The sequence below is a fragment of the Lynx canadensis genome, chromosome B2, assembly GCF_007474595.2.
Source record: "Lynx canadensis isolate LIC74 chromosome B2, mLynCan4.pri.v2, whole genome shotgun sequence".
Lineage (NCBI taxonomy): Eukaryota > Metazoa > Chordata > Mammalia > Carnivora > Felidae > Lynx > Lynx canadensis.
In genome coordinates, this window is record NC_044307.1 from 144433150 (window position 1) to 144460949 (window position 27800).

Below are 27800 nucleotides of genomic sequence, written 5' to 3' on the forward strand. Positions count from 1 at the left end.
GGTAACCGTTTTTGTTTCTTGGATACCCTTCCAAATTTCCAAACAAGCTCATTCCAAAGCAACTCATTCTTTTTTATGGCTGCATTGTATTCCACTGTATGGTTGTATCTTGTCCAAACAGTTCCCCATTAATGGACATCTGGGTTATTTCCAAACTCTTGTTATGACAAATGATGCTGCAACAAATCATCTTGCCTACATGTTGTTTCTATTTGTGGAGGTGTATTCTCAGAATAAGGTTAGGGTTAGAAGCAGAATTGCAAGATGTAAGAATTGATGCAATATAATTTTGGTACTCCATAGGGCTTCAATGATTTTCCCATTGCCACCAAATAATTTATGACCACTGTTTCTCCAGAGCCTTGTGATTGCAAGGTGCGTTTCCATTGTGAGGACAAACAGCCTTGTATGTTTAAGGACCACTGATAGATATTCTTTGCTGTGAATTGTCTGTTCAAGTTCTTGCCCCAAAATTCTCTTCGGATTGTGGTCTTTTTCAGTCTTTAAGATTTCCTGTGAGTTGCAAATATTTTCTCTATACTGATCTGGGAATATGCCATGATCCCTTTGACCATCTGGAGTACACTTTAATCTTATCCTTATAAATCCCCTCATTTCAGGACACCTCCTTTAGGGATAAACAGTTCTGGTAAAGCCGGATAAGAGGCAGATCAATCAAAAGAATTTCTGACCCCTTGTAGGACGTGTAAGAGATTGTTTCACGTTTAGCAGGTAACACTGTCGTTCTTATGCAATGGTCCGGGTGACAAAGTCTTGCGTAAGGGAGTATGTTCAAATTACAAAACTTATCTGGTTCGTTAGAAACTCACAGGGTTCGCCTTCCCTTAGTTTCTGACTTTGCAAGGTGCCCCTAGAGCTGCTGACACAGGCACAACCCCCATCTCCTAGACAATAGCTCCTCGGTGTCGCCACGAGATGTCAAGGTGGAGACGGACCAAGAGGCCAGGAGGCTGCGCTTCACGACAGAAGACAGAACGCTGGTTTCTGAGGCCTCAAACATCACGGCTTAGTCAAGCCTAAACCGACCCACCCACGGCCTAGTTCCCGAGGTAGCACCTGGCCCGCCAGCGCGCGGAAGCATCACCGATGGACGCTACACCATACGGCAACCAATCACGCGCCGCCTGGCCCAGATTCCTCCGCCAGAGGCGGCGCTGCAGCCGCAGGTGGCCGGCCAGCGCGTTCGCCCCGCGCCGCCAATCGCGACCCCCGCCGCCCTTCCCGTGATGCCCCGCGGCTGACCTCCGACCTCGCCTCCCACCCCTCCCTGCGGCCCTCTTCTCCCCCGGCCCCTGGTGAATTTGCCGCGTTCCGGAGGCTGTGGGGCGTGCCACCGAGGCGCAGCACCCCCCGTAGCGCCTGGGCGGGTGCCGTCCCTTCGTCTTTCCTCCCCGTGGCGGGGCCTGGTGACGGGCCGGGGGCTGCGGCCGCATCCGGGAGGCGACTCGGTGAGTGAGCCGGCCGCTGACAGGACCGGGCGGCGATGAGGGCGGGCTACGGCTGCGGCGTTTTAGGGCCGGGCGGTGGGCGGTGCGGGGCGGGGCGGGGCGGGGCGGGGCGGCGGGAGGAGCGGGAAGGGGGTGGGGCGTCGGGGCCTCGCGTCCTCCCTCAGCGCCATTTTGTGGCAGCGAGACCCGCAAATAAAGGGGAGCGCCGGGGCTGCGGCGGGAGGAGGAGCGCGGGGGCCGGCGGTAGCGCGGTCTGGCCGCCTGGGCGTGAGCGGGCAGCGCGGCCTTGGCCTATGTGACTGGGCGGCGCCGGCGCGGCCTCCGTCTGGAGAGGTAGGTGCGGGCCGCCGGCGGGAGCGGCCGCGAGGACCTCCGGGTCCCGAGGGCTGAGGCGCGGCCGACCCGGGTAAGGGGTGGGCAGAGCCCGGAGGGCGACTCGGGGCTCCCGGGCCCGCCGGCCTCCCGTTGGCTGCGCTTTCTTCTCGCCTGCGGGGACACTTCCGCCGCCCCGAGGCCATTTTGCCTTCGGCCTCCGTCCCGGGGGCGAGGCAGGCGCTCCCGCGGGCCGGCGATACCGGGAGGCCGCCCCCTCGGTGTGCGTCGTGTCCCCGCCTCGGTGTCGCCCCCTCCCACCTCTCCGCGGGATCCCGAGGGTTGGCGGCACTAACGAGTTCATTAAGGGAAGGAAAGCCGTGGACCAAATTTCGCGTCGCGCAGTAGGTTATTGCTGCAGCTGCGTCCTCCTGTAGACTTCCATTTTTGAATGATTGCATGCATTCTGAATAAGAAAAAATTCTTTATTGAATTCGAGGTTTTCGTGAAATTTCGGGGTCTCACCTTGGGTCTTTCCAAGGCTGCTGTTTACTCCTGTCGTTCAGTAGCATCTGATGAGGCTAGTCGGCGAAAGAAATTGCAGTCCACCAGGTGGCATGTGATAAAGGATGAAGTTAAATTTGAAGGGTTTGGGTGCGTGCCTTTCGGGAGTTCTTTTAGAGCTTACCTTGTCTTAAACAGGTAGCTATAGCCAGGTAATCAGGATTCTCCTTTCTCACTGGCGGACCTTAAGCAACCTACCTAAATTTCTGAGTCCCAAAGGACGAAAGTAATAATAAAAATGTGTCCCCCGGCACTGTTGATGTTTTACTTAGCTATGTAATTTATAGAACTTAGTAGTATCTAGTTTTCCTGATTCAATTTTGAGTCCTACTTGCTCAAATATTTTTGTGTTAGAAATAAGTTGGTATATGCGATACAGAAAATCTGTGGCAGTTCTACGATGTGGAGACGAGAGCTGTAATAATTTGTACAGTACGTTACAGCTTTCAAGGTCCTTTGTGTTCTTGTATGTACGTATGTACTTGTATGTATATAGTATAGAATCCCCTAGAAAATAACCTTTACCTGATATGGTCTTAGCATTTTCATGTAACTGTATGTTACCTCTCGCTCTTGAAAGAAGATTTTGCCGCTAATTAGCAAAACAATAGCCAGATAATGTTTGGTTTATGCTTGTTTTTTAAATTATGTTTATTTTTTTTTACCTGTTTTCTGATACTCAGATTATCAGAAAAACTTTTCAGTATTCCCATAATAGTATATTCCATTGGATATTAAGCTGGTCCATCAGATTAGAACTCCGAGCTATAAATATTCTCCGGTCTTGACAATGTAGTTTGTTGCGTTTTGGTTTAATTGTTTTAATGCATGTTAAACTTTTAATGTTGATATTTTGTTTAAAAAATCATTTGTGTAGCATTTTTATGGCACTTGGATGTTGAGATTTCCAACACTATGTGAGGCAGGCAAAATTGGTGTCCTTTTTTTGCTGATTTGGAGACTGCAGCCCAGAGTTAGGTGACTTGCTCAAGATCCATGACTGATAAGAATCAGGAAAAGGTGGTTTTCCAGTTCCTAATTAGTACCCCTTTTTACCTACCACAGACCCAGTGTGTATGCTGTCAGATTATTAGTTTCTTGAGTTTAGTTATGATTAGGTTCAGTGAGGTACATGCTTTCTTAAATTGTGTTGGCTGGTGTTCGCCTAAGAGAGAACAGAGTTGCATAACTTCGGGTCATAATGCTAAGAGCCAGGGAAGTACTAGGATCTGGGATGCTAGGCACCTAGCCAACCAAAACTGAACTCTCCATCATTAAATGTTTCTCATTGTTAAGGCATTAAGAGTACATGGTGGTTCTGAGATCTGAATTTAAGAGGTTATCCCTGAATTAATCCATAGGAATAACTGAAACCTTTACATAATAAAAAAAATTTTTTTAATGTTTTTATTTATTTTTGAAGGAGAGAGAGACAGAGCATGAGCGGGGGAGGAGCAGAGAGAGAGGGAGACACAGAACTCGAAGCAGGCCCCAGGCTCTAAGGTGTCGGCACTGAGCAGATGCGGGGCTTGAACTCACGAACTGTACGATCATGACCTGATCTGACGCTCAACCGACTGAGGCGCCCCCTATTTTGCTTTTTTTATATTCTTAGATTAGTTAAGCTTAATAATTATTGACGATGGGAGAGTGGGAGAATAATCCATCTTAATCAGTTACCAGCTTTTGAGAGGTGTGGCATTTGGGGTCCTAACCCCCAATTTATTAATAGCTGTTTTGACCAGAGCTAATCACCAGATGACTCAATCATTTTCATCATCTAGAAGATGGGGACTAACTTTGATTTTGGAAAGTTTTGATTATTAAGCATGTGACTCATAGCACTAATATTATATTCATTTCCACTCCCCCCACCCCCCCAAGATTCTGAATTTAAATCTAGATATTTCAGTCATTCATTTTTCTGATACAAAAGTAGGTGGTTCTAAGAACCTGGAATAAACATTGTCTTTATGAATCTAGAATTGATTTTAGAAGGCTATTGTGCTTGTCAGTTGAAATTTAAAAGTTGCCTAAGGCAATAATAATTTTCTTAGTACATTCATGTAATATGAAAGACAATTTGAGAACCAAGTTCTATTTTGACTAATAGTTAAATATTGACGCTTTTAAATTTAAATATGTTCTAATTTGCCTTTTCCCTTTTTTTTTTTTTTTTTTTTGCTTTTGACTCTTGTGGCATATTATGGATTCTCAAGGAAAGAGTGACATTTCAACAGCTACAAATCAGGGAGGGATTTCTTTCAAAATGCTTATACTTTGAATTCCCAAGCCACATACATATCCTATATATAGACGTGTGGAATGACCTGTGACTCTGAGAATCGACATGAAATGCAAACCTTTATACAAAAACTACATTTATTTCTGATGTATGTCACAAATTTACATATTTAGTTTTATAAAGAGAATACAGATATTCGTTAAGCTGTGTGTAATGAAAATTTGCCCACCATCAAACTTTTTAGAAAGAAAGAGAACATAAACCAATGTTAAAAATTTTAACAGCTTGCTGTTTAGAATTCTAAAGATTGGAGATCACCAAGCATTCTGCAGTGGGGCTTAGAAACAAAGACGGGAGTATGTCTTTTTTTTTTTTTTTTTTTTTTTTTAATTTTTTTTTCAACGTTTATTTATTTTGGGACAGAGAGAGACAGAGCATGAACGGGGGAGGGGCAGAGAGAGAGGGAGACACAGATCGGAAACAGGCTCCAGGCTCCGAGCCATCAGCCCAGAGCCCGACGCGGGGCTCGAACTCACGGACCGCGAGATCGTGACCTGGCTGAAGTCGGACGCTTAACCGACTGCGCCACCCAGGCGCCCCAAGACGGGAGTATGTCCTTGATAGTTATCCTCACCGGTGAATTCTCCTTTCAGTTTCTTCAAGAAGTAGCGACTGAAAGTTTTTATTTTTTTGATGGGGAGAAGGAAGCTATAATTGCTTATTTTGTGCCGTCACCATGCTAAAGATAGTGTTATCTTTAGAAGTAGCTGAATAGTTTTGAGCCTTGGTGGTGTATCCTTTTTGGGTTGGGCAAAATGGGCTCAGAAGTTCTGGTTTTTTTTTTTATTTTCAAAGTTTGTCACTCTCTTAGATAAAAGCAGTGTTATTAGAATTTCATGTGTTTCCCAGTCCTTTAAATGCCCTTTAAAAACAGTTTAGCTTATTCATTGCTAATTAAGTGTTTAATTTATTTTAAGGAATAATCTGAATACGTATTAAAGAATGAACCAATGTGGGGGGAAATGTCATGTTATAGAAGCATTTACTAGTTTATAAACTGGAATTTATGTTTAATAACAGCCATAATGCTTAAATTTTACAACTAAAATTCTGAGTAGCTGTGGTGCCCATTTAGCAATACTGTGGATTTACCTATCCACAGTGATAAATCTAGCAGTTTTGAAACTGTCACTCATAGCAGTGTTACCACAGTATCTGTATATTAGGTTCCATATTATTCTCAAGATTTTTACTGTAGGTCATCTTGGTTTTTGGGGGGGGGGGGGGCGGAAATTAGATTGGCTTATTTAGTTCACTTTTATGATTTCATTGGTAATTGAAGCAAATTCATTTGTTCATACTTCCATTCAGCATGTTTGCGTGTCTCTGGTGTACTGTGCCATCAGCAGTGAATAAAACAATTCTAATGGATCTTATTTTATAATTGGGAGAAACAGATAAGTATGCAGAATATCAGCTTATGATAAGAACTATGAAGAAACATAAAGCCTGATGTGAGGGGATAGTAGGGATCAGTGCACTATTTGAGTGAGTTTGGGTGCCTTTAGAAGGAGTAGTGACTTGCAGAGGCACATGTATACTAGTTAAAAATGGCTAGAAGTTCAGAGGGCCGGAATTGTCTCGTAGGTTTTTTTAAATGTTTATTTATTTTGAGAGAGAGAATCCCAATTGGAATCTGCTCTGTCAGCTTGGAACCCAACAAGGGGCTTGAACTCAAGAACCTTGAGATCATACCTGAGCCGGAAGCAAGAGTCAGACACCTAACCAACTGACCCACCCAGGTGCCCTTCATCAGTTTTTAAGAGTTATTTAGTTTATTGACATTTACCTGTTATATTTAGCTCAAATGGGAAATTCTAAGGAAATGCCACGCTTGCTTTCTGGGTTCCAGTAGGTTGCAGTCTAGTAGAGTGAGTACACTTTGAACATACAAGTAGACCTCTGAGGACAAACATGGTGAAGGTTTGTTTCCCAGATGATTGGAATCACTGGTATCACGTTAGGATAGTCACTAAGCAGCTGTCTGTTACTTCCAGCAGAGAGTATACGCTGGGCAACAAGAGGCCTAAAGTAAACAGGGACCCATTTAAAGGAAAAAAAAAAAAGAAAAATATACAGATTTTATATCGTAGAAATAATGGTCATGTCTTCATAGGTTTTGGTCAGCGACTTGGTCAGCTTCTTAGTTCAGAAACAGATAACCTCAGATTTTTGCCTTCTGCCCCCAATGATAAAATTATTAAAGAAGAAAGAATTAAGCCAGCAATATATAATATCAACTTACGGGTTTTTTTTTCTAAAATGTACTGATTTCTTTAACACTGATTTCTCTATCTAGTCTGAAAATGAGGTTTTAATGGCAGCATATGATTAGAATGTCTGATTTACACAGTTGGGATTGTATGTAACATGAAAAGTGATATTGGAAGATTATCTCCTTTTGAGGATTCTCAAATAGTAAGAAGTCAAGTAGCTTTTAAAAATTCAGTTTTAGGGGCACCTGGGTGGCTCAGTCAGTTAAACATCCTACTCTTGATTTTGGCTCAGGTCAACATCTCACTGAGTTTGAGTACCGTGTGTGTGTGTGGGTGCCCATGCTCTCTCAAAATAAATAAATAATTCAGTTTTAAATTATAAATTCTTTGGTTAATTTTTTTATTGAGGTATAATTGATGTATCTTTAGCTTCAGATGTACAATATAATGGTTCGATATTGGTATATATTGTGAAATGCTCACTATAGTAAGCCTAGTTACCATCTGTTACCACAGAAAGTTTTTTTTCCTTGTGAAGACTTTCAAGATTTATTCTATTAGCAACTTTCAAACATGCAGTACAGTATTGCTAATTATAGTTACCATGCTGTGTGTTACATCATTGCAACTTATTTCCATTTGGCTGAATGTTTAATAGTTGGGATTTGTAATAAGTGTGGGTAAGTAAAATAAATATAAAGTTTAAAATATAAGGGGAAGATTCATGACAGTGCTGTTGGAAATAAAACTTAGGAATGAATTTAAATTTGCTTGTGTCCTTATTTGAACAATAGGAGGTATCAGAAAGTGTTTTCAATAAGCATAATAAAGTTACTGAGAGTAGTTCTTCTATATAACCTGTCCTTTTGCAACTGGGTTCAGTAAATTTGTATACGTTTATAAAAAGCTAACTTGACATAAATTCTGTGCATAAAATTAAGTAGTTTGGGAATATTTTATTAAGGTGTAGTATATAATGTATATAAATATTCATTGTACAGTGGTGAATTGTCACGATGATGACAGATTCTACTTTACTATAGCAACCTAATGCTGTTAAAGGAAAGACTTAGCAACTGGTACTACCCTTCCTATTCTTGCGGAAGATGTCTGGGATACTGCCTGAGGTCAGTATCTGAGTTTAGTACAAAGCTATTGATTCCGTAAGGTTTCTCTTTCTCATAGGACAGTTGTAAGAATGCATTGAGAGTTACATTTCTGGTCAGTCCTTTATGGGAACATCAAAAGGAATGATCAGGTTTTTTTACAAAGGAATTCTTAAAAAACCTAAAGACAGTAGTAACAAAAGATGTTAACAAAGGAGAAGATGGCTGTGGAGTAAACTGGAGCCCTGTGATATCTTTGTAACTTTTTTGTAAATCTAAAACTTAAAAAATAAAAGGTTTTTAGGGGCACCGGTTTAACTCATGGTTTGTGAGTTCAAGTCCCGTGTCAGGCTCTGTGCTGACAGCTCAGAGCCTGGAGCCTGCTTCAGATTCTGTCTCCCTCTCTCTCCACCCCTCCCCCGCTCAAGCACACGCTGTCTCTCTTTCTGTCTCTCAAAAATAAATAAGCGTTTAAAAAAAAAACTATGAAATAAAAGGTTTTTAAATAAATAACCTAGTGATTAACTAAGTTCCCTAATTGGTTTAGAAAAGCCAGTATATTTTGTTCCTACCTTAACTGGGAGAAAATCAATCGAACCTCTGCTCTCTGCCTCTTTTTCCTAGGATTCAAGATGACCAACGAGGAACCTCTTCCCAAAAAGGTGTGTTTTTTCAGCAGTTTTTAAGCACTTTGTGTTTGGGGGGGGGGGTGGTTAAAAGAATTAAAGGGACTGTCCTTATTTGCTTATTGTTCATTCTTTGCCTTATAACACTAATAGCATTGTGGGTGTATAATGTGTTAGACATAATCTTATAGGGAGTGTATTTTTAGAATATTTTGAGTTTTTAAAAGATTTTTATCTCCATGGTCTACTCTTAATCTTTGTTTTACAAGTAATTCCATCTACATGACTATAAGTGTCAAAAAAGATTCCTTCACAAGTTCTTATAAGTTGCTTATTTTTTTTTTTCCTACTTTTTAAAATCCCTTTGGTTGTGTGGTAAAACCACTTCTGTGTTTTTCAAGAAAAGGTTACAGCTAGTTTTTAGATCCTCCCTTTTCTCTGAAGTTTGTTTTCTAGTCTTATTTTCTCCTTGTCCTATATCCCTAACTTAATTCAATTTAGTCAGTCACAGAATTACAAAATAACATTTTCCTAAAAGTAATTTATAATTCAAGTGGGAAAGCAGGGTATGTACATATTAAGCAGTGAGTATTTAAGTGAACACTTAAGGTGGTATTATGGGAATTCGTCTTTAGTTTTGAAGTTAAATTATTCATGAAATAAAGAATTGTAATGTGTTTTAATAATCAGAATTGTGTGCTTTTTGTTAGACTTTTAATGTATTTTGGTACAGTGATTTTCCCTTTTCCTTTTGATGATAGTACTATTATACTGGTTAGTGTTGCAATTTGAAGCAAGTTTCTTAAAAAGGAAACTAATAAAGCATTAATTTCATACTAAAGTAGGAGAGGTGTCTCACCTGTATAGTCTTCATTTGGTATAGAGAAAACACAATGTTTCTCAATTTACAAAGCAGTTTCAGCTAGTTGGAATATTGTGCTCATTTTTTTTTTTTAACTTTTTATTTTGAAACAATTACTGATTCATAGGAAGTTGCAAAGAAATGTACAGGAAGGTTCTGTGTGCTCTTCACCCAGCCTCCTTCAGGGTTAATTTTGCATAACTATCAGAATCTTGTATAACAATATGAAAACCAGGAACTTGGCATTGGCACAATCCACAGAGCTTGTGTGTGTGTGTGTGTGTGTGTAGCTCTGTGCACTTTCTTCGTGGGTAATTAAGTGTAACCATCACCACAACGAAAATAGTCAACCGAACCATTACTAATAAGCCTCCATTTTGCCACTCCTCCATAGCCCCATCCATCCTTTCCCTCTCCATCCCAAAGCCCTAGCAACCACTAATCGGTTCTCTATTTTAGTAATTCTGCTGTTTCACAAATGTTACACCAAAGAAATTATGCAGTATGTATGTCTTTTGGGACTTTTTTTTCCCACTCAGTAAAATTTTCTGGAGGTTTGTCCCAAGTTGATCCATAGACTGTTCCTTTCTTAACGGTAAATAAAGTATTCCAAGGGTTTGGATATATTGTAATTTGACCTGTTGAAGGAAGTTTGGGGGCTATTACAAATAAAGTTGTGAACATTCATATACAAATTTCTGTATGAAAATAAATTTATTTCTCACCAGCAATGTATGACACCCAGTATTTGGTGTTACTACTGTTCTTTAAAGCCGTTCTAATCAATGTGTAGTGATAGCCCATTGGAATTGTAATTTGCATTTCCTTAAGAATGATGCTTACATTAAAGATAAGTAGTTCACTTTTGAAAAACTTCTTTTCAATAAAATAAGATTTAAAAAAACAATATATATTGAGCCATTTAAGTCTCAGGCTCTGGAAATGTTTCATCTCAGTACAGAGCTCCTTTTAGGAGGAGTGCTGTGTGATTTTAGTAATAAGGGTAATGCTAATAACAGAAATGAGGGATTAAAATGTTACGATCCTGTTTAAATAAAAAAATGTGAAGAATATAAGAACTAGTAGTATTCAGTATTTAAAAGTTTTAGGAATTGGGTTTCTGGGTGGCTAAGTTGGTTAAGCGTCCAACTCTTGATGTCGACTCAGGTCCTGATCTCATGGTTCCTGAAATGGAGCCCCGTGTTGGGCTCTGCGCTCACAGCGTGGAGCCTGCTTGGGATTCCTTCTCTTCCTCTTTCTACCCTTCCCCTTCTCAGGCATGTGTGCGTGTGCGTTCTCTCTCTCTCTTTCTCTCTCTCTCTCTCTCTCTCTCTCAAATAAAAATAAACTTTGGAAAAAAAAGTTTTAGGAAGAGCAGTCAGTTCATGTTTTAAATCTCTTTATATAGGTTCGACTGAGTGAAACAGACTTCAAAGTTATGGCACGAGATGAGTTAATTCTAAGGTAAAAAATTTTTTTTAACCAAAAATATAAAGCACTTTCTATAGAACATACTGTGATTCTATCCTGTAATTATCTTCAAGTTAGACTTTTCTTTTTAATGTTAATGCATCCTCAAATCACTTAATGTACTGTCGAACATAATATGGTCTGTTCATTGTGTAAACATTGAAGGAAGTATAACACTTCATAGAACTAAAGTACTAGCTTGGGTAGCTTCTAGACTAATAGGTAACTTGAGGTTTTCTTGAGGGAAGATACTCAGAATTTTAACTGAAAGCATTTGTACTCCATGTGTATAACTTGGCTATGGGGAATAACCCTGCTTTCAGAAGGCTTTTAGTTTAACAAGTATATAGACTTGTTTTGATGTTATTTTTTCCTTTTCTGTTCAACATGTGAAAAAGTTGTAGTCCTGAAGGATGACAAGTCTAGTTATGGAAGACATATATCATTTGCTGATAGGCAAAGTTACTCTTTCTCAGAACTGACTTTGGTCAGCTCATTTAACTATATCCATTTTCTCATCTGCAGGTTAAAGGAGTTGAATTAAATTATTTTTAAAGGTTACTTTAAGCTCTGAATTTCTATGGTTATTCTGTAAATGTCTTTGGAAAGCAGATTGTCAAGAACAGCATTAAGGGTTTTTTTTTTTAATGTAAAATATGATCAACACTGGTTTTGTGTTGTGTAACTTAAATGTGTTCTTTTTGCATTTTATTACTTTGGTAAGTTTTTTACATGATAGTTTTTAGAACAAAGATTTTTCAGGGCACCTTTGCCAAGGTCATTGAACTTTTTTCTCTAGAACTTTCCAAGTGATTTTTACTTGAATAAGTAAATTTAATTGGCTGGAAGTAGGGGAGAGAAAAAAGGTGTTTTATAAGATGGGCAGGCACAGATGACATGTTCCATTGTTAACTAGAATCTGATAATTTCCCACCTCCTTCAGCTACTCTATCGTAGACAAGCTTTTTATCTTCTTCGTGCAGAGGACAGTTTTTCCATTGCATACATTTATTTTCCTGCACATGAAATTTAAATCCATAGTATTCTAAAACACTCTTATCCTCCTGCTGAGGTAGTCCCTTGTTTATGATAATACTGCCATTCACATGTTGATACTCTCTCTGTATATTTGGTTGGTGTGTGCAGTCTTTTTCTTGATTCATCTGTAGGGGGAGAAATCAGTACTATGATCTTAATAAAACTCATGGTAGCAATTTTTTATATTAAGTTACCTTTAAGGTTTTAAGTCATGTGCAGTTTATATTCTTGAGGTCAGTTTAACTTCTCTTTCTTCAGGGAATTCTCACATATGACTTTTAAGTGAGTTTTTGTCCTCATTAATTCTCCTGGTGATTTTAAATCAAGTTCTGCTTATTTAACTGTTCTGTGTTTTTTCTGTCATCTTGATAAGGATGTTTTTGGCTGAGCTTTTATATTTTTCTGTTCCTCTAAAATAGTTGTTCATGTAGCTTCCACAAAAGATGTTTATTCATCTCCAAAAATTGAGTGAAACTCCTGTTTGTGTCCTAGGTTGTAGGGCCCGTAAAAATAAGCATGCCTTTGACTGAACGGTAGTATGAACAGTAAAAGGTGAATTTGCTTGGTATCCTGGAATTTTTTTTTGTTCATTGTGTTGTAATGTTAATATCTCGTAGCAAAGTTTTCAGAAGTTTTTGAGGTTTTGTAGAAAGATTTTCTAAAATTAAGGGTACAGTTGACCCTTGAACAACCCAGGTTTGAACTGTGTGGGTCCATTTACGTGCAGATTTTATACAGTACAATACTTGAAATGTATTTTGTTTTCTTAATATTCCCTTTTTCTAGGAAAATTTTCTGGCTTTATTATAAGAATATAGTATATAATACATACACAAAATACATGTTATTCAAGTGTGTATGTTACTGGTGTAAGGTTTCTTGTCAACAGTAGGCTATTAGTAGTTAAGCTTTTTGGAAAGTCCAGAGTTATACATGGATTTTTGAGCATGCAGGATTTCTCCTCCCTAAACTTCACCCCACATGGGTCAGAGGTCAACTAAATTTTGAATAGCTGTAACTGAAGAGCAGCTTGAAAACATAGCTCTTCAGAAGAGCAGAATAGTAGACATTTGGGGCAGGTTACTTTTTGTTGTGTAAGCATAAGTCTGGGGACCTTGTTTATCAGCAATAATAGCCAAGCTAACATAGCTTGTATTTTGAAGGTAGAGGAATGTAGCAAGGAAGAAAGGTTTCCTCATACTCTCATAGCGTATGGCATTTATGCAGATTGTTTCTGCCAATTAGATACGCTTTAAAGAATAGTTCTGAGAGAGAACTCCCTTTTTTACGGGCAAAAATAAACGGAGTCACGTGATATTTTCAGAAAAGAGCTAAGATAACCTTGAGTCCCTTATAAGTGGGCACATTTCTTAGGTGCCATTTGTTTGAGGTGGACAGCATATCTGAAAGCGAGTTGTTTACTCCGCTTCCTTAATCCAGGCATGTGCTGAGCATCAGTGACAGCGTCCTGTAAGGCCCATGAACTGACCTGGAGGAGCACACTTAGTATATTCTCAGCAGAGAACACTTTGTTCTGTGTTTCCTTTTGCCTAGTTCCTATAAGTTGAGAAGGAATAATGAAGTGACTAACTTTATTATTGGTTAAAAATCATGTAGTGAAATTCTTGGCATTACTTAAATTTATAAGTTTATAAATTTATAAATTTAGTAAAAGCAATATCAATGTAACAACTAATATGTGAATTTATTTTTGTGCTAGATGGAAACAATATGAAGCATACGTCCAAGCTTTGGAGGGCAAATACACAGATCTTAATTGTAAGTTTTTAAGTTTCCTGAAGATTACATGAATATCTCCTTTTAGATTTTTGTTAAGGAAAATTTTTGTTGCAGGATAATTGGTTTTACTAAGCAACTGTAATTTTTGTTTAATGTTTATTTTTGTGAGAGAGACAGCACGAGTCGGGGAGGAGCAGAGAGAGGGGGAGACACAGAATCTGAAGCAGGCTCTGGGCTGTCAGAGCTCTCAACCTAGAGCCCGATGTGGGGCTTGAACTCAGGAGCATTGAGATCATGACCTGAGCCAAAGTTGGACACTTAACTGACTGAGCCACCCAGGCGCCCCAGCAATTGTAATTTTTATTCAAGCATTTCGTTCCAGAATTCTGTCCAAGCATTCACTGTATTGCTGCTGCAAAATAGGTGAATGAGCCGTGATCTCTTTTCTTTAATTCCCTTCGTGTGCAGTTCTTGGGAAAGACCGACATCTAATAATCATATGATAGCGAGACTGTTTTAGTAGAATTACATACAAGTGTCTGAGAGCATAGATGGGGAAACTCAACAACTACTTGAACTTTCCTTGATGTGTCCCTCATTGCTTCCACAGAAGAATTGGAAGTGAAACGTGAGTTATTAGTCTTAGAAAGGAAGTACATAGAAGCACACACAATAAACTTGTAAGAGCTTCAAGTGTAACAATAGATATATTTACAGATTTTTCAAAACCTGCTGAAAAATAATACCAACAAAGTTTATTAGTTTCAAGCCATTTTAGTTTTTGTCATTTGTCACTGAGTTAAGAATAGCATACTATTTGTGAACATAAAAAACGATACAGGGGCACCTGGGGGCCTCTATCGGTTAAGCGTCCAACTTTTGATTTCAGCTCAGGTCGTGATCTCCTGGTTTGTGAGATCTGTGCTGTGAGCATGGAGCCCACTTGGGATTCTCCCTCTCTCTCTGCTCCTTCTCTGTTCCTACATGCACTCTCAGTCTCCCCCCCCCCCCTTTCTCACACAACACACACACACACACACACACACACACACACACACAGTAAATAAACTTTTTTAAAAAGAGTCAATATAATATAGGGACACCTGGGTGGCTCATTCGGTTGAGTGTCCCAACACAGCCTGCTTGGGATTCTCTGTTTCCCTCTCTGTCCCTGCCCTGCTTGTGTGTGTGTGTGAGCGCGCGCGCTTTCGCTCGCTTGCTCGCTCTCTCAAAAATTGAAAAGGGCGAAGGGGGACAATATAGTTTTTCAAGTCCAGAAAACTTAATAACCTGAAGTTTCAGTTACTATATGACTGTATTATAATCCACACACATTAGCATTATGAGAGCTTAAAGTAATAATCGTGCAGTTTTTGGCATATTTACATTGAATAGGTTAAAAACAATATAGTCAGGACTTTGTCACTGTGTTACAGTATAGACGGATGCAAATAATGAAACTTCCCATGTTCTGGGAGATGGATTGGACAAGAATAATGTAATCCCATGTAGGATGAGGTGGCTGTGGGCCACTCTAACACCACTGCCTCCTGAAAGAGCACTCGTGATCAAGAACACATTAGGATAGAAACTAAGACTAGATGAATTTTTTTGCTTTTGTTTTTTTTATTCTTGACAGAGGCAGTCGGAACTTTATTTGGGTAGGTCAGGTTGATCTTGAAATTATATGTCCTAATGTTTGGGGATTTTTTTTTTTTTTCTAATCATCAGCTAATGACGTAACTGGGTTAAGAGAGTCTGAAGAAAAACTAAAGCAACAACAGCAAGAGTCTGCCCGCAGGGAAAACATCCTAGTAATGCGACTGGCTACCAAGGAGCAAGAGATGCAAGAGTGTACTGTGAGTATTTCAAGTGGTTTAAGTCTTTTGGCGAAATTGGGTTTTAGTCTGCATTATGACATGTATTCGTAGTTAGCGAATTTTATATACTTGCTCGTAAGTATAAACGCACGTTTTGTTGAGATAGATCAGCTTCATGCTATAAATATGCAAATTGTAAAATCTTGGGCGATCACCCTGTTGTCGGATTTGAAGTTTTTTTCAATGGCCAGGAAGTTCAAAGTTTTCAGTTATTTTCCATGATACAATAATCAGCATATTGATTCAGATGCTTTTTAGTAGGTTGGTATCTGAGAGTATAAGGAGCATTTGCTCCTTTCTAAGCAAGCTGTTTCTCCTCTGCTCTCTTTACCTCTCTGTGCATAAAAAAACTTCTTCCTGGTATCAGCAACCTCTGCCATGTCTGCTTTTAAATTGTTAATAGCTTTCATTTGTACACAGATCTGAAATCCATTGACATGTTTGATCATTTAGGTCTGGTTGGATTTAGGTTCAATTTTACGCTGTCTTTAGTAGTCTCAGTTATTCCTTTTTATTTAGTGTTTGTATATATGTTATGTAAAATAGAGGTAGCTCTATCCATGTTACTAATTTTAAAAATCTGAAATTTCTTAAAATTTTATGTATTTAAAGTAATCTATCTTTACACCTGATGTGGGGCTCAAACTCATGACCCTGAGATCAAGTTGCATGTTCTTCCAACTGCCAGACAGGCAGCCTGAAAATCTGAAATTTTCTTGAATTCTTTTGTGTAATCTCCATTGGTCTGATACATTGTTTATTAAATCTAATGCAAAAGATGATATTCTGGTCACTGGAGACTCTGATCATAAATGGGACACAGTCCTATTCCTAGTTGTTTTCTCACTAATAAAATGTTTTTCAGGGTTCAGTCACAGTCCTTTTACTTCCTGTAAAGTTTGTTTTCTCAGTAATCACCTTCACTTTCTATATTTTCATCTCTTGACCACCCCCCACCTTTGGCTGTATTTTTTACCTGGACACTTGGTTTCAAGAAGTCTCACCAATAGTTTGAATATAATTTTCTTTTCTTTTTTTTTTTTTTTTGCTTTTTTTTTTTTTTTAATGTTTACTTATTTTTGAGACAGAGAGAGACAGAGCATGAATGGGGGAGGGCCAGAGAGAGGGAGACACAGAATCTGAAACAGGCTCCAGGCTCTGAGCTGTCAGCACAGAGCCCGACGCAGGGCTCGAACTCACGGACCGCGAGATCATGACCTGAGCCAAAGTCAGACGCTTAACTGACTGAGCCACCCAGGCGCCCCAATGCTTGTTTATTTTTGAGAGAGACAGAGCAGAGCACAAGTCAGCGGGGAGGAGCAGAGAGAGTGGGAGAGGGAGGCATAGAATCCAAAGCAGGCTGCAGGCTCTGAGCTGTCAGCACAGAGCCCGACGCGGGGCTCGAACCCACGAACCGTGAGATCATGACCTAAGCCAAAGTCAGGCGCTCAACTGACTGAGCCAGCCTCCCAGGCGCCCCTAATTTTCTTTCTTTATAGGTAACACCCCAATCTCAAAACTCTTAAGTTCTTTTCTCCTTTTTTTGATACTAAGGATTCTAGATTCTACCTAGTTTTGGGTCAGTTTGCATGGCACTGTGCCAGATGCTTATACATGCAATGGAAGAATCTTATCTGCAAGATACACACTGGTGGTAGAGTGTGATTGGAGGGTGCCAGTGCTAATATCTCCTAGCACCAGTGTGTCTTGAATTCTTTCTTGAGCCCTACTCTTGACATCCTAGTTCATGTGCCTTTTTTTAACGATGGTTAGATGACACGAAATAGGTGGCAGTGCCTTAACCATATGTGTTGTCATGCCCGAGGGCCTCTTCCATCCTTGTCAAGTGAGTGCTCCTTTCGTACAACACCTAGGTCACATACTTCTTACTGCTTGCCTAGACAGTATATACTGTTGACTCACTTCTATTGTTCTCCAGCTATGCTATGGCACAGACAGTTTTGGTAACATCATGCCTGATCAGAGCCTTTTGTGATGCTCATTTACCCTTTTGTCTTCTCATCCTAGGTTTTTAAGGTTATTTCAACTAGAATCTAACCATTTCCAGTCATACTTTTTTTTAATAGTTTTCCCCTTCACATGTCAGCCGAACCAGCTCGTTTTCAGTTAGTTACAGAGTAAGATTTTGCAGAAAGGGTGGTAGGAACAAAAACATAAGGAAAGGACAAGATTATCTATGGCAGATGAGGGCAGTTCACGTTGTAAACCTAAATAGTAACTATGTCCATCTCGGAGAGGCATGTTTTCTTAGGGATCACAGTGGGTGATATGTGCTGTATGACATGCTTTGTTCCTGTTCAGTTATCTTAACAACTGGTCTTATGTTAAATAAGCAGCTGCACTTTTTTGTTTAAAATGAGTGACTTTAAGGAGCACCTGGGTGGCTCAGTTGGTTGAGCATACAACTTTGGCTCAGGTCATGATCTCGCAGTTCGGGAGATCGAGCCCAGCATAGGGCTCGAGCTGCTGCAGCGCAGAGCCCACTTTGGATCCTCTGTGTTTCCCCCCCACCCCGGTCCCTCTCCCACTCATGCTCGCTCTCTCTCAAAAATAAAATGTTTTTTAAAAAATGAGTAGCTTTTGGGGCGCCTGGGTGGCTCAGTCGGTTGGGCATCCAACTTCGGCTCAGGTCGTGATCTTATGGCTCGTGAGTTTGAGCCCCGTGTTGGGCTCTGTGCTGACAGCCTGGAGCCTGCTTCAGATTCTGTGTCTCCTTCTCTGCCCCTCCCCTGCTCGTGCTGTGTCTCTCTCTCTCCCTCTCTCTCAAAAATAAACAAACATTGAAAAAAAATTTTTTTTAATGAGTAACTTTAAGAAATCTCCTTACGCTAAATAAAAAAATTACCTCTGTTTGCTCAGTGAAATAGTAAATATATTTCCAATCCACATAGCATATTTGTACTTTCTGCTAAATTTTGGTAGAAATTAGCAGCTTATAAATTGTTTACTTTAATCCTATTTTAAGTGTTAGTGTGCAGCAGGATCTTGAACCAAAACTACTTTGGGTGTGAAGAAAGTGATGCGTTTAATGCTAATAAACTGTATTTCATATTTTAGAAATGTAATGTTAGTGTGCTAGTAATAGTACAACTGGAGTCGAAATTGAAGGTTTCATATGTAAGTAGAAGGGTTCTGGTGTGGTGGAAAAAGCCCCAGACTGGGAGTCAGGAGGCTTGAGAACTAGATTCTAGTCTCCATTCTGGCACTGAACTGTGTATCCGTGGACATTTGCCTTATTTAATTTCAAAAATGAGCAGTTTGGATTTGGTCAGTCACCTTCCACCTATATAATTCTGTGATTCATATCTACTCAGAAGGAAAAAAATGAATATATGCTTTATTTTCACTTGAGCTATTTATAAAGCTGTAATACCACCTCATATAAGCACGGTGTATTTTTAAATTTGGAAATACAAATGTGTATTTTAAGTTATAATCTTGTACTTGGTATATTTTTAGGAGACCTATACATAGAATAATTTCCATAGATACAAATAAACTACTGTACTCTTAGATAATATTTTAAACTTGGCAATTTTCTAGGGGTGTCAATATTTTTAGTAAATATAACTGATTTTTTGTATCCTTTGGTTGCGAAGTAAGATACAGCCTCTTTAAAGATTCCAAATATGGAAATGCAGTTGTAGCCTTAATTCCTACATGGATAACCTTAAAAAGTTGTTTACAATTTATACTTTTTCTAGAGGATGTTAAGATTAAAGGAAGAAGGATTTAATAAATTGGTAAATTCTGTGAACAAAAGGGGTTTTACGCCACCTTCTTGTGTATATTTTCTTTGATTTGGTAGTAATTGTTTCTTTTACTTTGTACAGACTCAAATCCAGTACCTCAAGCAAGTCCAGCAGCCTAGCGTTGCCCAACTGAGATCAACAATGGTAGACCCAGCGATCAACTTGTTTTTCCTAAAAATGAAAGGTGAACTGGAACAGACTAAAGACAAACTGGAACAAGCCCAAAATGAACTGAGTGCCTGGAAGTTTACGCCTGATAGGTAAACAAATCATACTCCCCAGTCAAGACTTCCCTGACAGTCCCACTGCGAGAAAGCTGTGGTGGGACAGCCAAGTACTCGTTTCCACACCAAGACTCAGACTTTTTGAGCCAAAAAAAGCCACATTCTTACACTATCCAGCTTGTAATGGTTAATGTAAAACTTACCAGATGAACCTTGTGTTTCAGCTTTTTTCTCTTCCCCCTCCCCTTGCTTCAGAGGCCTGATGGCGTCGGACTATTCCGAAGAAGTGGCCACCTCCGAAAAATTCCCCTTCTAGAACATGTAGACACTTGAGAAATGTTTCTGTTTGAAGAAAATAGAGGGAGAAACAGAAGTCTTAAGTCTGTGGCACACTGTGTCTTCAGACAGTTTGGAGGAATGAAAACCTAGAGATTTAAAATCATGAATTGAACATGTAAAATTCCAGTAAAATGTAAAAATGGATTATGCATCGCTCTTAACCTTGAGCATAGTGACTTAGAGACACTGTATATCAGTTTTGCCAATAAGACTGTGGACTTCGTGATTGTTGTTGAACTTCTGGGTCAAAACTCAAATGAGGTGAATTTTGCCTTTAAAGAGCTTCATTTGCTAAGGAACCAACTTAATAGTCGTGAGAGAATCAAATAATAGATGTCAGTACAAGTAGTTCATAACCGTTTAGTTTGGGGCTCTATATTACTTGATTGAGCCTTAAATCAATGTGGGTTTCATCAATGGTTTGTTCTTTGAATTCTTGCTAATGCTGTAGATAATCTTATTGAGGACTGTACAAACATAAAGGTGTGGTATCAAACTCCAGGTTGAAACTGTTTGAAGCATTATGAACATTCATTTCACTACTAGATTGTATAAGGATATTGGCTGTGATGAGACTCACCGCGTTATTTTTTTCAGTAGTGAAATTAAATCCCCATTCCATTCAACAGGCACATGTTGAAAGAGTATTGTCGTTGGTGTTAATGGGGGAATGTGTTTCCTTCATTGTATTTGGGGCCTTTTGTATTGCACTCTTGATATTAAATTAAATGTGCCTTGAATTACTTGGCTTTTTTTTTTCTTTTTTCTTTCTTTTTTTTTTTTTAAGTTCAAGGAATACTATGATGATTTTGTTGTACTTTTAACATTTTGATTTTGGGGGGCTGTGGAGAGCAGATTGATTTTGGAAAAATTGTTGCCATGCTCTTCGGAGTGAAGGAAAAGGCTCTGTGTCACGTTTTTAAAGACCTACTTTTTTCCAGCTGGCATCATAAAAGACAAGGAGACTTGACACTTGTTACTTTTTGACACCTTGTCCCAGGGTATCGCAGTAGAAATTCATGTGGGACAGCTTCACAGGGTGCCTGCCAGAAGATTGGGGAAATAATGTATTGGAACGGTGGGCTGGCCTGAGGGAGACATTTTGTGAATTGAAAAAAAGGTATAGTGATCATTTCTAGCAAACTCATTTAATCATTTAGATAAATGAGGCATTATTTCTTCATGCTTCCATCCAATCCTGGAGGTGAATTTTTTTCGTCAGATCATTCTCTAAGTCACCAATGAGAATTTTCACTTGGTGATAATGGAGTCTAAGATGAGTGGAAGATAAATGTTCCAGATTGTCCCAACGCTTAAGTGCAGTTTTAACAAGGGTGACTTAAGTTCTCTCTTAACCATTCAAATCAATTGTAAGTATCTTATATGTTTGTGCTTTAGGGAACTGATTGTGGGGCAGAGGGTGGGTTGAAGAAGTGGTTTGTGTGATTTTACGGCAAAAAAATCCGCTTCTAAAATTCTCACTATTTGTGGGGTTGGAGGGTAAGTAAACAAAAATGTGCCGCATTAAGGCATTTGTATATATTTTATGCCATTTAAGATCACAGTAGAAATGGCCTACGTACTTTTAGTAGGTCAAGAAATAATTCATAAAATGTATTATTAACATGTACTCAAATTTTATTAGCTAGCATCCTTCTTTACTGCTTAGGTAAGAGTCATTGTGAGGTCTGTGGGGGTTTTTCTCTGTGGGGTTAAAAATATTTTTTTAATAAGATAATACATGCTCATGTATAAAATTGGAACAGCATGAAGAAAGGTGGAGACAAAAAATGAGAGTCCCTTCTGGATGTGACCTTGCCATTCCCCATTGTGTTCTCCAGGAACAGTAACCACTGTTAAATTTCTTGGGTATCATCAAGATCGTTTCTGTGCACATACAGTCATTTTATATACATTGATTTTAAACAAATGTGAACGTACATACACGATTGCAGCTTGGTGTCCCCCTCCCCCTAACACACACACACAGTTTATCCCTTGCACGTTTTTTTCATTCTTTTATTAGATTACTTCATTTTTAATGGGTACATAATATTTCCATTGTATTAATAAATCATAATTTATTTTAATCACCTGTAAGTGAATTTTTGTTCTGTAAAGAATAGGGTATAAATGGTACTATAAATACATCATTAACTTGAAACAGTGCTTATTAATCAGTGCTGTGTCTGGAGTAATTCAAATAGAATGGGTTATGGGTCCCCCCCCATTTTCCTATTCTGTTTTAATTTTGAAAGAGAAAGATTCTCTAAATTATCTTCTTTGCTTTAGTAGAAATACTTCATACATGTAACAGTGCATATATTTTAGAGTATTTAAGAGAGGTATATTTCAGTTATTTTGACAGTTCTGTTTTGCATTTAATCATTTAGGCAATTGTGTGTACATGTCTCAGATACCCTGGCCCCCTTCCTTGTGATCAAAAAGCAATGTATAGTGTCTGTTCTTTTTTATAAATCTTTCTCTCAAGACTGTTTCCTTTCATATTTCCTTTGGGATTATTTGATTTTTAGGAATGGGTTATGGGGCAGGGCGGGGGGTGTAATTAAAGAAAATTATTCCAAAGACAGTTATTGGTAATTGAACTCTTACCATTTTGGAGGATGTAATGAACACAATATAAATCTCACATGACATGGTAAAATGGTAAAGTGTTTTAAGACTTGTTTCAGTAATCAACTAATTTTAGAAGTGATAGGATTATCTTAGAACAGGCATGTATTAAAAGGTATGACCATAAAGGAAGCATTTTTTCTATTAGAATTTGTGGTACTTTATACGAGGTTAAGTCAGGTCACAAGTTAATGTATTGGTTTTACCAGTATTTTTTTTCTAATCTTTATTAAATTCACATAGGATTTTCAGGTTAGTTGGGAAACACTGAAGCTATAGACTTTGTAAGAAAACAAACTTGGGAGCGCGGGCAGGGCGTGGGAGGAGCGCGCTGCCTGACAGTGGTGCCCGTCTTTTAACTCCTCACTGGATTTCTAAACTCTTGTTCAGTGGAAGCCAAAGTCGGAGGGTACTGATGGGAAATGAGGGGGAGTCTGGAGCTACAGTAGCAACGAGCAAGAACACCAGCTTAATAGAGTTACCATAGAGAGAATAAAACCCTTAGCAAGTGCTTTCACCTGAGGCTGCTCCGAGCAGCAGTAACCCAGGTTTCACTGTACCACAGAGAAAGTTAATTTACGAACTTTTGCTTAAATTACCCCTGAATTAGGGTAGAGTATATACAATGGATAAAAAACACTAGAACGCTGAGTCAGAGAATGAGAATCACTTACAAAATGCTCTCATAATTTACTTTTTAAATATTTTGGGGACAGAACGAGGAGGGTGCAGAGAGGGGAGGGGACAGAGGATCTGAAGTGGGCTCCTGTGCTAACAGCACAGAGCCCGATGAGGGGCTCAAAGTTCTGAACCATGAGGGCATGACCTGAGCTGAAACCGCAAGTCGGCCGCCTAACCAATTGAGCCACCCAGGCACTCCACAAAATGCTCTCATTTAAAAGTCTGAAGGCTTATATAATAGGATATGATGCATTGTGAAGTAATGTATCAGGCAAGTGAAAGCCCCACTAAAGGAAGGAAAGGACAGGAAATGTCAGCAAAACTTTTTTTAACCCATTAAGTCTTTCTGAACTTAACGCCATCACAAGAATACCAGACCATCCCTGTGGAGCATGCGACTCTTGATCATGGGGTCATGAGTTCAAGCCTACTTGGGTGTAGGTGTAGAGCCTACTTAGTTTAAAAAAAAAAAAAAGTTAAAAATAATCAGACTGTCCTTATTCAAGTGTCAGGTAATATCACAATTATGTGTTTAAATCAGATCCCTTTAGAGGTGATCATTTCTATTATTGAGGCTAAGGAAAAGCTGTAAAGTTTTATTGAAGACTTATTAAGGCGTTTGATTGCATTTTTGCAGTTGCTGTGTGTATGTGTGTGTAGTCTTTATGGAGTGTTGCACTGGGCCTTGGTAACTAATTTGTGGAAAGTTTGGTACCCCTAATTTGGCAGATATTTACATCAATGTTATTTGTGATAAGTAATCCCAATCTTAGTTTTCTGTTCTAAAGATAACCTATTAAACATGAATAAAATCTTAACCACATATCAATATTAAATTTTTTTAAATTTATGTTTACAGTTGAAGATAGCTCAGAAGTATATAATAAAGTTAAATGAAGATTAGTGAATGGAAATAGTCTTAACGGGTTTTTTTTAAACGGCTCCTTAAAAACAGTTACTGAATATGCCTCACTTACTGCAGTAAACTGTCTTGTGAGAACAGCTTATTAAGAGGCATCCTCATCAAATGCCGTTTTAGCAAGAATAAATATACTCTGCTTATGATACTGCCTTTACCTTTTCAAGAACTTTATTGTTCCAAGCTAAGTACCTTAGTGTTTTCTTAATACTGATACATCTGAGATGTGTGTTAACTGGTTTGTTTCTATTACAAATGATAAATTGGGATGAAAATAGATACCAGAATTAATTATTAGTGTAATAGAAGATGTGGCCATTTGGGTACTTTTTGTTTAGGGTTTATTTTTGCTGCTGTATTGGCAAAATACTGAAATGCAGAAGATGGACGTGTTCCAGAAGAGAAGATGGTAATTATAGGGAGGCATCTGCTGTGACAGTTACATTCTGTACGTGTTACATCTATTGCTGTAATAATTGCAAGTAAACAAGGTTGTAGAAACTTGTCTTCATTTTGTGATGGATGGCTCTTTCCTTTGCAGCCAAACAGGCAAAAAGTTAATGGCGAAGTGTCGAATGCTTATCCAGGAGAATCAAGAACTTGGAAGGCAGCTGTCCCAGGGACGTATTGCACAACTTGAAGCAGAGTTGGCTTTACAGAAGAAATATAGTGAGGAGCTTAAAAGCAGTCAGGATGGTAAGGGGATTTTTGAAAAGTTTGGTTAAATTTGCGCTGGCTTTAAAAAACATGCCAGGCATGAATATTATAGATTAGATTCTGTATGTGCTAATCTCTGCCAGTAGTTCTATAAAATTACAAATGAAACATTTCTAGCTGGGGCACCTGGTTGGCTCTGTTGGTGAAGCATCCGACTCTTGGTTTCAGCTCAGGTCATGATCTCCAGGTTTGTGAGTTCAGGCCCCACATTGGGCTCCTTGCTGACAGGAAGGAGACTGCTTAGAGTTCTCTCTGCTCCTCCCCCGCTCACTTGTTCTCTCTCTAAATAAACTTAAAAAAAAAATTTCTAGTTGAGTAGCAAAGCCATTTTAATTTTAGCGGTCCCCCTCCTCCTAACTGTTTATTGTGCAAATTTCGAGAAGTTTTTGGTTTTGGAGGGGTGCAATTTGGTGAAACATAAGGCTGTACGTAGACAAATTTAAAGTCAGTGTTTTTAAAAGGGGGTTATCTCCATTTAACCAATTTCTCTGTAAGTGTAAATCTTGGAGGTATTTGGCTATTTCCAGTGGTCTAAATATAAAGAATTGATTGTACCTGTTAAGGTCCTGTTTAGTGAATAAGATGTAACTTTTTTTGGAAAGAGAAAGAATGAGCATGAGCTCTGGAGGGGCAGAGAGGAGAGAGAGAATGAATAAGAATCTTAAGTAGTCTCCACGCCCAACTTGAGCCTGATGTGGGACTCAGTCTGCTGACGATGAGATCATGACCTGAGCTGAAATCAAGAGCCAGACACTTAAGCGAGTCACCCAGGTGCTGCTAAACATGTAATGTAATACTTAAATTTGCTAAAGGTAAACTTAATTCAGTCTCTGTCTCCGCCCGCCTCCCCCACACCTTTTTTTTTTTTTTTTTTTTTTTTTTTTTGGCAAGTGTAGCTGCATCTTCTGTTTCTCTTCTCTTTGAGGAAGGATGAATAGTACCTAAAATATCTCACCAATGAAAACTAAATTGAGAATTAGTATATTTGACAGTTAATCGTGAAGATCAGTAGTCAGTGTAGTATCTTTTAAAGTATCTTTTCATAGTGATAGTTGTTAGCTCTTACTGTTCGTAAACATAGAAAATAGATTTCAGTATAGTAGTGAAGGACTTTTTCCTCTCCCAAGGCTTTTTAGGATTTAATGGACATGTGTATTTTATCAGTTTTCAAGAGTTATTTTCTCTGATTTTTTTTGGATGTGAGACAGTCCTTTGTTATAGCATAGGCCTCTTTGGAGTGTTAGAGTAGAGGACCCACTGTTTCCTAGGGCTGAACCTGCTGTGGAGCTGAGACAGACACTGATTAGGAGGAATAAGGAGTAAGGGGACTGGCCATGTGGGCCCAGAGGTAAACCCATGTGGAGTGGATTTTGTGGGCTATAATGAGTTGTATATGGCTAGATGGCTTGGGTCAGTTGGAACTTGGTTGCTTTATAGATATTTTAAGCAAGTCTCCCCCACCCCTACTTCCACCCCAAACAAACTCATTCTTGAATGACTATTTTTAAATTCTAAGCAAAAGCTTGAAATAGTTTGTGAGTTTTAGACTTGTATTTGTTCACTTAAACATTTATTGACTGCCTAGCTTTGTGGCAGGCGCTAAGCAATATTTTAAAATCTGTTTTCAGAGATATTAAAGTAGGTTTGACTCTCCTTTGCACAGAACTGAATGACTTCATCATTCAACTTGACGAAGAAGTCGAGGGTATGCAGAGCACCATTCTAGTTCTTCAGCAACAGCTGAAAGAGACGCGTCAGCAGTTGGCTCAGTACCAACAACAGCAGTCTCAGGCCCCAGCCCCAAGTACCAGCAGGACTACACCTTCCGAGCCTGGAGGACAGGCGGAGGCCACAGGTAAAGACTGCAGCCGGCTGGCCAACGGACCAAGTAATGGCAGTTCCTCCCGGCAGAGGACGTCTGGGTCTGGATTTCACAGGGAGGGGGACACAGCCGAAGATGACTTTCCTTCTTCTCCCGGGAATGGGAATAAGGCCTCCAACAGCTCAGAGGAGAGAACTGGCAGAGGAGGTGGTAGTTACGTAAATCAACTCAGTGCGGGGTATGAAAGTGTAGACTCTCCCACGGGCAGTGAAAACTCTCTCACACACCACTCAAATGACACAGACTCCAATCCTGACCCTCAAGAGGAGAAAACAGTGAGTGGGAAAGGTAACCGAACTACGGGTTCCCGCCACATTCAGAATGGCTTGGACTCAAGTGTAAATGTACAGGGTTCAGTTTTGTAATATTTTTTCCAACAAATTTTTATACAGTGTCATTTAATTTGGGAGAGGATACTGTCCGGAAAATTAACGCATACTTTTGTCACAATTTGCCTTTTTTTTGTGGGTGTGGTGTTTTTTTTTCTTTTCCTCCCTGCCCCTCCCCCCCTTTGCTTCAATACCTCTGCCACTTTGGAAATTGTAACAGTTAATTACCTTGAATGTTGCTAAAAGGACATTTTGTGTAGGGTCAAGTTATTTTTATATGAGTTAATGTGAAGTTGTAAATGGAAATCTTTCCCTAAAGTATAACACAATGATGTCTGTATAAATCTGTGTCTATCCTAGAATCTGTGCTGTGTATGGGCATTCTTCCTCATGCTGTTATTATACTTCTGCACCATTCAGACTTGTTAGAGTAGATGTGGGTTTATGACTGCCAAGTTTGCCCAGTACAGTAGTTTTTCACTAAAAGCTGGACTTGCTGATGGAGTCCTAGAGTAGTTTCAGTGTTAGATACAGTTTTTTCCACCTTACATCTGTGCATTTTCTCTTTAGGTGACTGAATGTTTAAGAAATTTGTGTGCATAGTTACTCAGTTTTTATGAACTGTTGTATCCTGTTAATGCATATTGCTCTGTGACTCCAGTATATCTTACCTGTACTGACCAAACCTAAATAAAGATTTTTATTGTAACCGCT

At 39.2% G+C, this 27800-nt stretch overlaps 1 protein-coding gene and 1 pseudogene across 3 annotated transcripts; one reads left to right on the forward strand and one right to left on the reverse strand.

Moving 5' to 3' along the window:
* Positions 1 to 1251: 1251 nt before the first annotated feature.
* Positions 1252 to 27800, forward strand: LOC115514596 (WT1 associated protein). Of its 3 annotated transcripts, none has more exons than XM_030316718.1 (8): positions 1252 to 1469; positions 8597 to 8634; positions 10869 to 10924; positions 13689 to 13747; positions 15440 to 15567; positions 19443 to 19621; positions 24700 to 24854; positions 26539 to 27800. In XM_030316718.1, exons 2-8 carry the CDS (start codon positions 8605 to 8607, stop codon positions 27120 to 27122), a joined length of 1191 nt encoding a protein of 396 aa, XP_030172578.1. In that variant the 5' UTR covers positions 1252 to 1469; positions 8597 to 8604; the 3' UTR covers positions 27123 to 27800. The 3 variants fall into 3 exon arrangements, with proteins under 3 accessions (XP_030172578.1, XP_030172579.1, XP_030172577.1); XM_030316717.1 differs by lacking the exon at positions 1252 to 1469 and adding an exon at positions 1640 to 1802; XM_030316719.1 differs by lacking the exons at positions 1252 to 1469; positions 24700 to 24854; positions 26539 to 27800 and adding exons at positions 1637 to 1802; positions 19841 to 22417.
* On the reverse strand, positions 17346 to 17458 carry LOC115515164 (annotated as a pseudogene).